Source organism: Liolophura sinensis, chromosome 12 (assembly GCF_032854445.1).
Source record: "Liolophura sinensis isolate JHLJ2023 chromosome 12, CUHK_Ljap_v2, whole genome shotgun sequence".
Lineage (NCBI taxonomy): Eukaryota > Metazoa > Mollusca > Polyplacophora > Chitonida > Chitonidae > Liolophura > Liolophura sinensis.
Genome location: NC_088306.1, coordinates 12985286 through 12996883, shown reverse-complemented (window position 1 = coordinate 12996883; position 11598 = coordinate 12985286). Strand labels below are relative to the sequence as shown.

The 11598-nt window shown below is 40.8% G+C and overlaps 1 protein-coding gene across 1 annotated transcript; it reads right to left on the bottom strand.

Annotated features, from left to right (window-relative positions):
- Positions 1-598: 598 nt before the first annotated feature.
- On the bottom strand, positions 599-10211 carry LOC135479712 (low-density lipoprotein receptor-related protein 5-like). The gene is made up of 10 exons (XM_064759615.1): positions 10199-10211; positions 9722-9949; positions 7594-7783; positions 7129-7256; positions 6633-6789; positions 5466-5581; positions 4507-4632; positions 3229-3273; positions 2103-2217; positions 599-1052 (listed from the first exon to the last, which is right to left on the bottom strand). The coding sequence occupies exons 1-10, from the start codon at positions 10209-10211 to the stop codon at positions 776-778; spliced, it is 1395 nt and encodes a 464-aa protein (XP_064615685.1). The 3' UTR covers positions 599-775.
- Between the last annotated feature and the right edge of the window lie 1387 nt (positions 10212-11598).

The window sequence follows — 11598 nt, the reverse complement described above, 5'->3', positions numbered from 1 at the left end:
TGTCTTCTTGTCGGCAATCTACATTCCTCGCAAGAGACATGAATTGTCTTTATTTACTTATTTGATTGGTGTTTTTACGCCGTGCTCAAGAATATATCATTTATACGACGGCAGTCAGCATTATGAGGGAGGAAACCAGGCAGAGCCCGGGGGAAACCCACGACCATCCGCACGTACACACCAATTTTAGACTTTTCAGAGTTAGCACGTATGCAAATCACATGCGTTTTTTTTTAAGTTTTACCACATGAAAAATGTACCATTTATACCACCCATACTTATACTTCTTCTTATCTCCTGGATAAGTTCTTGTATATGGATTATTACATATCTTGCTGTGAATATCCATTTCAGCTTCCCTTTGTACACACTTAATGAGTGTTAAATGTGGATTTAGGCACTTTTAGAACATGCACGGCCAAAACACCCATTGCCAACACCCTTTATGGGTGTTCAGCTGTTATGAACGCCAATTCTTGATGTACAAGGTAGATCCAACAATCATTTCTAACTGAGAGAAGTAGCAAATCAGAAGTACTGAACGATAATCCGACAAACAGACAGGCACCACAATTTAATCAGTAATTAATGTGTCCCTAATTCGGTTAACTGTCACAATATCGATCAAATATTTTGCAATTCAATTCTGCAATGACAAAAACAGAGAGCCTAGCGATGCAAGTATTACTACAAGTGTCTATGCAGAGCAAAAAAAGTTAGCCATAAATATGTGAATCTGAAACATGTCAATGAAAGATCTGTAAGATGCGACAATTTAATCCAGCTTTGCGTCATCATCGTTATAATATTCGTCTGGAGAAGCGTATTCATTTGAAAAACAGGGAGTAAGGTATGAGAGATCAGCTCTTTGGTTAGCTGGCTGCGTCCGGCATGGTGACCTGTTGAGGACGGACATTGGAGACGACACGCTCACGCTCGGGATATTCGTGCGGATGTCATCAGTGGTGCTTGGATTCGCGGACGATGATGTCACGGTGCTCCGTGATGTATGGGGCGAATACCCTACAGCGACTTCCGGCAGGCTAGCTCTCCTGTGAACAGGCATGGCGTTTTGCGTTATAATAGAGACATACAGCATTGAGAGTAAGATCAGATCACTCACGACAGTGTGATAGCTGGGAAATGGTCCACACGTAATCGGTGAAATACCGACTGTCAATTTACCTTAGTCAGGCTTTTATTCTAACTGTTCATGTAAGTGTATAAATAGTAGCAATTTACAGCCCCTCTAACACCATGGACCGGCCCCGATAGCACATTTGGTGACTGAGTGAGTGAGTGCTTGGGGTTTAACGTCGTACTCAACAATTTTCAGTCATATGACGACGAAGGAATCCTTAGAGTGCATGTAACGTTCCTCCTTGTTGCAGGTCGGATTTCCACCGCTCTTTTATCTAGTCCTGCTTCACTGAGACGCCTTACCGAAGGCAAGTAAGCCGCCCCGCCCGAGCCATTATACTGATACGTGTCAACCAGTCGTTGCACTATCCCCTTCCTGCTGAACGCCAAGCGAGGAAGTTACAACTTCCACTTTTAAGGTCGACTCAAGTGAAGCAGCACCAGAAATAAGAGCGGCAGAAATCCGTCCAGTAACAAGGAGACACATTACATGCACTCTAAGGACTCCTTCGCAGTCATATGACTGAAAAATTGTGAAGTTGGACGTTAAACCCCAAGCACCCACTCATTCTAGCACCATGGCTTGAGCAGAATTAGGTAAAAAAAATGATATATATGTGTGCAGTGATGATAAATGCAATTTATTAATCGTCACTGGTCTAGAAGTACTCGAAATTGTGTGTTTTCATCACATTTAACGCCGCACATACACCCTCAGCGTCTATCGCTGCACTTTAGAAACCACCTGCTGCGTACATCGTGAATTCATGCTGGTTACCAGGTTGATATCTCTACAACAATAGTCAATACATCTGATGAGACAAATTATTTTAGATTATTACAGGGGTTATGTCTCAGGTGAAAACCAAGTACCCATATACACAGGGCATGACCGGATAATACTTGCTTGTGCATGTGCTATTTTGTTATTGAAGGCAGATATTACTTTAATGAGGACTTACCAGCGTCTGAGGGTAACAATGGCAACAACCAGTACGATAGAGACAACAACAACGACAACACCAGCTGATATCGAAGCCGCTATTATCACAATCTTCCCAGTTTTGTCGCTCGAGTCTGAAGGATAATTATCATAGAAAGAATAAGAAATGATAAAATATTCAGCAAAATCACCACTATACTTGCGACCATTACTTCAATCATATTAAAATGGACTACCCTTCAAACTATGAGGTTAGCAATGTCCCTAGCTCCAATGAATATCATTCATCAAATAGGTGAAGTATTAGAAACACAATGTTTGGAGTATATTTTCTTTACAATTGTTTGGGGTAACGCTCCATGCATATGTAGTTGATATGCAATAAGAAAAGTCTAGATATCAATAGGCTTCGTTGTAACATTAAGACCTATTTCTTAAAACTAGACACGGTTCCAATGTAGGCACGGATGTGGTCACACACGAGCCCTGGAAGACTTTCTTGCTGGCGCTCGCTTAGTCATGGCTTAGTCATAGCTCCTACTGACCCTTGAAAGAACCATCCTAAAAAATTTCGGAAAACAATCGATTGCTAGAATTCTCAGCCTGTTTAGTTATTTCTTTACACAGCTTAGCGTCTCAGGGTAACGGAATGTTAAAATCCCGAGCTGTCGATCCCTGCGAAGGTAAATAGTGCAGCAACTTCTCCGCTCGCTTGAACTTCTCAAAGACGGCCGTCCAAATACATACACCATCCGGGTTCGTGGGAAACACATGCCCATCATTTGCAATCGTGAACAGTCGCCATTTTGGCGACTTGGAACCAGCAGACAAGTTGGACTTGCTGAAATATGCATATTTACCTTTGGAATCATCGACAGCTCGGGATTTTAACAGTCAGGTGCCCTACGACGAAAACATTGTAAAGGAATAACTTGACAGGCCAGGGAGGTTAGTAATCAACTGTTTTCCGAAATTTTAGGACAGTTCCTTCAGGGGGTCAGTGGGAGCTATCTTTGACTATGTGACCGCCCGTAAAAATAGTCATCCAGGGTAAGGTACACACTATGAAAACTTTTATATCAGAGGTATGGATTCAGGACAAGATCGATAATATACGTAACCAGTCGAGATATGGCCAACTCTACCTGTTTTGGGTTCAGGAGAACTAGCTGATAACGCAGGAAGTAAATCTGCAATGTAAGTATAGTAAATGAAAACAAATGGGTCTTATTTCTCGTCATGATACGTGTGATGTCCAGTGCGACATCAGACATTCTTGATGACTGACCTTCGACAAAAGTTCTGCACAGACAACCCTATATTTGATGTATTTGACAGCACCCCTTGCCATGCTCCATTCAGTATTTGAAGGCCGTTGACGGTGCATTCTCACAAAATATAATTGTTCTAAATATATTTCATTTGTTTATATATAATTTTTCAGATGATTACTTATTTTACAAATAAAAATGGTGGTTTTCGAGTTATAACGTAGATTTCGTTCTTTTAAATGGTTTTAAATATGTCCGTCAATTTCAGATTTTAAATGTACATGTAGCATCCAAATCCATTCACACCTTCCTGTTTAAAGCATATTCTCACCAGGGCATGGTGAAATATTGCCGATGGGGTGTCAAGCCATAATCATTTATTCATTTTCGTCCTGTCTGTGTTATAGTGGGTGTAGCGGCATAAGCTTACATATTGTAAACTTAGGTTGGTTATCGATAGTAGGAAACAAGCACGAACTTGAAGTTCTCGGTAGTGAATTCATGATTCTCAAACTGGGAAATTACAAGAAAAGAAAATGACTGCTTCCCCTGGTTTTTATCGGCAAAATATGATCAAGCGCACTTTCGTTTACGGAGTAGGCCAACAACGTAGCATGGTGAAGATCGTGAACAATAATAAGCACTTCAGGATCTATACATGCTCTGCCCGCAAATATTTAAGCAAACAGTAACCTGTAGTTTATATTAAAACAATAACTTATACATGTAGGTAGGCATAGTAAGCGTATAAAGTATTTACTGTAAATAAAGCTAAATGCTAGCTTACCCGTGGAGGATTCTTGAGACAATGCTTTGATCGACCGAGGATTGTCTGACGAATAAATACATGACGAACGTTTTATTAATTATGCTCAGTTAAATATCATCGTTTCACAACCAGTGTATTAATCTGAGGTAACGTGTGAGCCTGGGAGACAACATCAATTTTATTAACCTCAGGTTTACAGGATACAAGAAACGCTTGGTTTTTATTTCTTAATACGGAGTATATGATATGGCCAAACACATAATTTTTTACATCATATAATTTTTTTTCCTCCTGTCCCTTTCTCGTATTTGTATGCTATGGTGGTCCTGCTTAGGTGGATAACTGAGTGCAGTATTGACAAACTTCCGCTTTAATATGCTGACCTCCAATACAAGTCCGGTCATCAGTTTGCAACAGAACACGATCCGTGCACGCGCACGTCCTGCCACTAGGAGTTGGAAGACAGAAAGAGCTACATCCTCCGTTATTCTCGGAGCACATGTTGGTCACTGAAAAGTAAACACCATTACTTCGGCAGAATTAGGTAAAAGGAATGCAGATTAGATGTTACTGGTCTACAATTACTAAAATGCTGTGCTCTTACATTTAATAAACAATCGCCTGACACCAATACAAAGGCATCGGAGAAAAGCGACATTTTATTTGATTGTTACTGGATTGTTATTATTAATTTTCTTTGTAATCGTCAAAAATTATGGTTTATGAAGAGAAAAGATTTCCGCATTCCCCATTTCGTTCTTTCCAAGTAATTTTGTGTACCCTATTTCCTCAACCTTTTTGCATATGACAGCAACTTTCAGTCCCATTTGAGCACATCTGTGATTATGGAGGCAAAGCTACACTAGTTGGGCTAGCCAATTTCAAGGCATCATAAAAAGTATAGTTTTATAAGTCTGACAGAATAATGCCCTCGGAATATGCTTAAATAAATATCTTGCAAACATGCGAAAAGGTTAACGAATTACAGTACCTGTATTTATTGTATTCTTTTTTTACGCCATATTCAACTATGTAAGCTAGACTGGCTTGTGTCTTAAACAATGAAAAATCAGAGATCAAAAGTAAAAAGTTAACTGTTCTGATGTGAAGAACAGGTATGAGAAAGAACAATGGCAACCTTCTCAAAGTTCCACATCGTTGTATTCCAACTGCAGCTTCGAACTACAGCTACAGGGACACTGTAACCTTGATGAGAACGAAAATTGGAATACAACGATGCAGTTGGAATACAACGATGTAGACATCTGAGAGGATTTCTTCTGTTCTTTTCTTATATATCAATAGTAATATTATTATTACGGTCATTACATCTTTTTCTCACCTTTCTCCTGCATATTCGACCAAACAACAACAAAGTCGGAGAGTTCAGCAAATATGGCCGACTCCATCAGATAGCGTCTGTTTCCTCCATCGGCTTTGTCCATGACGATTATTCCGCTGAGAAAAAAGATTATTGAGATTATCAGGCTAGGTCTAATGAAAACAAACTCCGCTGTTTGCGTTTTACACAAATAATTCACTTTCTTAAATGTGAGTATATATCTGGATTTCAAACTGGTATCTCCTTTTGGGTAGGCTTCTTATTCAACACATTTACGTCAAAGTGTTAGGATCTTCACGTTTCTCACTCGCTTATAGAATCCACAGTTGTATTTCTAATGTACAGTTCACGAGTTGTGTGACACTCTGCCCTGTCACAAAAATTACATTCCATTTCAGGATATATATGTATACACTGAGTTATAGCCCAAGAGAACCGGGAATGTTGCCGCCATCTGAGTGTCGTCTACAGCATAGAGAGTAAAACCAGAGCAGCGACGACAGTGCAAATGGTTGCACGTAACCGGTGAAATCCATTCTCTTGTCAGTTTACTAGTTTTTTTTCTCCAAGAGGTCGGCATAGTTATATCTCCGTATTGTTTTTTTTATTACCAGTTGATGGCGGTCGATGGACGATGGACCCGAAGTAATGTAAAGGCACTTGGAAGTAACTGCCAAACTTTCTCACATGCGACGCAAACACTGTCACAGCCACAACGATTTCAATGTGTGTCTTAACAGTCCAAGGCAATTTGTCTCCAATGAACTTCATGTAAAGACCACACCAGGGTTGCTTGGAGGCGGAATGGTATGCCCATGGGCTCCGACTGAATCAACACCTCGACAAATTAAACAAATAAAGACGTGTCAGGGCTTCAAGTCCCTGCGTAAAAGGATAGATGTGGCATTGTGACTTGCGCTAATACAAATCCTATATTTACTGAGTCGACTGCTACAAGTATTTGGGACAAAACAATAAATCATACCACCTGGACGTGGTCGGCTACATATGCTTTGGGTGTATATGTAGCCAAACTGTTGCACCAAACTGACAGGCTGGTTAAAGCTGAGCTAACATTATTGGATGTACCTGTATCAAACTGTTGTCTGTACATGTACATTTTGAGGCAGCTAATCTCAGATGTAACACTGTATTCAGATTAATTACCGTTTATTCCATCCAGTGTAATAAAGCTTGTCTCCGTAGAGAACTATTTGCATTGGCTGAGCAAAGGGGTCATGTAGTAACTTCTGTCTGTCCATGCCGTGGAAGGAACATCGTTCTATCGTGTGCCGAACGCCATCTACCCAAAACAACTGGTTCGCTGTAAAAGGCAGAATAAATGCAATGTACCAAGTGATCCTGGCATGTGAACCTTTTCAAGCCTTGTAAAATACTTGGAACAGGCAACAGGCACATGCTGTTCGAGGACACTGGCTCGACATCAGTTGGATAGGTTTTCCCAACAATGCCGCATTCGAAAGTTACGAAATGGTCTTAACGATTATCATATTTTTACTTCATGGTGTTAGAAACTTACTGTTGGGATGTTAATACCATTGTTTACATCGGTAACGTTAAAGGTTGATGGCAGATACAGGTTTTTTAAAAAACACTTCCGATATTTCCTACAGCTTGAGCCAGGTGTGATTTGAGAATATACTTTTCAAGTCGATCGCAATCCCGTTCGGCTGGGTGATGTCGGTGCTGATGATGGGCACACGCTGAGAGCCGTCCATATTAGCACGCTCAATAACAGGCCTTGGTCCATAGTCAGACCAGAAAATGACGCTGAAAGCAATGAGAACCATTCTAAAGTAACACAGTAGCACTCAAACTCTCCATGCACTCACCATACACATAGAGCTTAATTCACTGTCAGTCGTGATTTCCACTCTTCACTATTACCTGACATTATATTTGTTACGGCGTTCGCGAATTTCCACAGTGCGCTGTGGACAATTCAAATCAGCGCCTTTTTCCTCATGTCTTTTGTCAGCCTTTAACGTCGTATGCTAGGGTTTTGGCGTTATTATCACCAGACTAAAGCATAACCAATTACCCATTAATCTTACTACTACATAAAAACACATCAAATAAAAAAATATTCATTTAATGACACTCTTACCCTTGACCAGGGTGTAAAGCCACAGCTCGTGGGGAGTTCAAGCCAAATACTATCATTCTTCTAGACTGGCCATCGGCTGACACTACAGCAATGTAACTCCTGGTGTGATTCCCCTTTGCTCGGTTAAAGGCTGAATAGAAAATGTTACCGGTGACAGAATCAACGGCGAGACGACCAGCGTGCTCTGGACCTTCAACACAAAACAGCAAAATTAAGGAAAAACGGCAAGACGACCAGCATGCTCTGTACCTTCAACACAAAAACAACAAAGCCAGTGCAGAAGGGCGAGACGACCAGCGTGCTCTCTAACTTCAACACCAAAACAGAAAATCAAGGGAAGAACAGCGAGACGACCAGCAAGCTTTGTACCTTCAACACAAAAATAGCGAAGCGAGGGGAAAACGGCAAGACGACCAGCGCGCTCTGTACCTTCAACACAAAAACAGCAAAGACAGGGAAGAACGGCGAGAGGACCAGCGTGCTCTCTACCTTCAACACAAAAGCAGCAAGGCCAGTGTAGAAGGGCGAGACGACCAGCGTGCTCTCTAACTTTAACACAAAAACAGCAAAGCCAGGGAAGAACAGCTAGACGATCAGCAAGCTTTTTACCTTCAACACAAAAATAGCAAAAACAGCGAGACGACCAGCGCGCTCTGTACCTTCAACACAAAAACAGCAAAGACAGGGAAGAACGGCGAGGGGACCAGCGTGCTCTGTACCTTCAACACAAAAGCAGCAAAGCCAGTGTAGAAGGGCGAGACGGTCAGCATGCTCTCTACCTTCAACACAAAAACAGCAAAGCTAATGCAGAAAGGCGAGACGACCAGTAAGCTTTGTACCTTCAACACAAGAACAGCAAAGTCAGGGAAGAACAGCGAGAAGACCAGCGTTCTCTGTAATTTCAACACAAAAACAGCAATGTTAGGAAAAAACGGAGAGACGATCTGCGTTCTCTGTACTTTTCACACAAAAACAGTAAAAATCAGGGAAAAACAGCGGGATGACCAGCGTGCTTTGTACCTTCAACACAAAAACTGCAAAGCCAGGGAAGAACAGCGAGACGATCAGCATGCTCTATACTTTCAACACAAAAACAGCAAAAACTAGGGAGGAATGGCAAATGACCAGCGTGTCCTGTGCCTTCAACACAAAAACAGCTAAATCATGGAAATAAACAGCGAGAAAACCAGCGTGTTCTCTACCTGAAACCCAAAAACAGCAAAATTTTGGAAGAAGCGGCAAAACGACCAGCGTTCTCTGTACCTTCAACTAAAAAACAACAAAGTAAGGATAGAACAGCGAGAAAACCAGTATGTTCTCTATCTTAACACAAAACAGCAATGCCGGGGAAGAAAAGCGAGACGACCAGCGTACCCTTTGCCCTGAAAAAAAGAAGAACGGCGAGGCAAAAAAAAACAAAAAAAAAAACAATAGGTGTCATACTACCTTGCATTTGCAGAATTTTTTTATGTATGTTACGTCATATAAAGTTCAAAGATACAGAACTGAGAAACAAACGTTTTAGATCATAACAATGTCTTAATAATGTATAAGACAGCAAATTCCGCATTGCAATGGAATTTTAAAAGTTTATTTTCGTTGAGAGAGTGATTGTTCGAGTTTAGAGCTTGACGTTCCACTGGTCTGATTTGTCTGTTTGAACTAAAGATGAACTATGCAACAATGTAAGTGACACGGAAAGCACCTTTCAAAACTTTACCCCAAACCACTGTTCTTTAGTATTTCAGAGGCTTTTCAGAGACCATATATAAGTGCTGTGATATGACATCACTGCCTTCGAAATGATTTCCCTTATCTGTTTACGGGACATTTGGAACGTTATCTTCCGTTAATTATCTCTGATGAACTACATGTACCTTCAGATCATTCTCACACGTTTTCATGAACTATTATTGCTCAAAATAATGTAAAAGTAAGCTTTGGGAAGGATGATCGCAAGAACCCAGGAAACAAACTGCTTTTGCGGAATTCATTTGATAAGAAAAATGGGAAAAAAAACGTTGAAGTATTTCTGGACACTGCTCTCTGCCGCCTTTCAGCTGAGGGACACATTATTTAAGACTGTATGTACCCTTAAACTTCATTTACTTGACCTTCAGTACAATACCTGTGGTAATGAGGGTGGTGGCTTGGCTCCCATTCAGGTAACTCGACCTTATTTCTTTCCGCAGATAATCAGACCAGAAGACTTTCTTATTCTCAGGATCCACGGCGAGGGCTGTTGAAAAAGCATTCGGTCGAAAAGTCCCCCATATTTTTCCAGTGTTTATTTCCACTTGGTAAAACCTCTGTCCGACAAAATCGGTTAGTAGGAAATGGTCCTCTGATAAAAACTCTACAAAATAAATGTGAAATTTCATTTTACGTAAATGATGTAATTACAGTTCGTACATGGCTCTTAAAAGTCTGAAAAGGTAGGAACTTTACCCTATGCCTCACTATCATTCATCGAATTTACATTTTCTCCAGATGTTTAGAAAGTTCATGACATCAAGAACATGCCAGTGCCCGAGATTCCAGCTTCTGTAGAGAGTTTTCTTGGCATAACGAAGTCAGCATCACTTCTTCGGAACGTCCTTCTGACCCTGTTGTGTCATATTTGTGCTACATAGTTGGAACAAGCGTCTAGATTTTAACTGGTGGCACTTTAACTCAACCAGTCATATATCTGCAGCACATTATCAGACAGTGAACAGCAATACTCCTTAATGACCGAGAGGCACTTGCCGTTGTCTGAGCCGGTGAAAAATTTGACATCTATATCTTTGACAACCCATTTAACAGTTGTGACAGACCACAAAACACTTGATACCACAAGCCACAGTCTCAACATCCAGATGGCAGTTACGACCATGCAGTATCAGTTATATACCAGCCAGGAGAGGATAATCCTGTTGATTTTCTCTCAAAGCACCGTCATCAATCCAAGCCAGGAAATAATAAAGACATCGCTGGCCAGTATGTGAACTTCACGGCTGATCATACCATTCTAAAATCTCTTTCTCTCCAGACCTCATCCAAAACGAATTCGGAGATGACAAAACTGATGAAAGCCATTGACGCTGGATTTAAAGGAAACTTCAGACACTTCAGATGGTACATCTCATCGTACTGAGGAAGACCAAAATGTTTTCCTGTAACATCGACTTTACAACAAGAGAGATAGTTTCAGTTTTGACGCTGTAAATTATGCTTATCTGGATAGCAATATACGGAAAGGTCGTGCATATGGCATGTATATATCTCCTGTGTTTTATGTGACGATATCAACGTCAAAAGCCATTACTGCCAAACGCCTTCACTCTAAGTTCTTAAGTTTTACAATGAGTATAATTCTCTTGTATGTAAATATGGACAGAGTGTCCAGAAAGTATTATACCACTTCTTCATGACTGTGTGCAATTCTGCTTAACCCGGGGCTAGTGAATGTATGTACATCGTCTTCAATTAGATCGCCACGTTGAATTTATGAACAGTAGCAATAAAAGCGCAACAGGGATACATATTCAGAGTATCGCCAACTATTAAACTAGCATGGCACAGAATTTGAATACTGCTTACACTAATGTTATTCATTCCAAGCATTTGTCTTGAGGATTTCTTGCTTCCTTCCAACATTATTTAAAACTGCTGTCTGCTTCTCTTTCCATGAATCTGTCTTAATTTCGCAATGTTCTTTTGGGATTTGGCCTTGCGCTTATTGACCCGGAACGTTAATTTTGGTTGACAGTTGTCAACACTTCCGTCACAGAGAACACACATCACATCAGAACTGTAGGTTTACCTGTCACACATGTCCGTCACAGAGAGCACACACCACATCAGAACTGTAGGTTTACCTGTCACACATGTCTGTCACAGAGAACACACATCACATCAGAACTGTAGGTTTACCTGTAACACATGTCCGTCACAGAGAACACACATCACATCAGAACTGTAGGTTTACCTGTCACACATGTCCGTCACAGAGAACACACACCA

Excerpts from the sequence above, each read along its gene's own strand:
- LOC135479712 (XM_064759615.1), bottom strand. Across the intron at positions 4,633-5,465 it reads GTCGAATATGCAGGAGAAAG|TGACCAACATGTGCTCCGAG; the intron begins GTGAGAAAAAGA and ends TTTACTTTTCAG. Across the intron at positions 1,053-2,102 it reads ATTGTTACCCTCAGACGCTG|GAGAGCTAGCCTGCCGGAAG; the intron begins GTAAGTCCTCAT and ends GCCTGTTCACAG.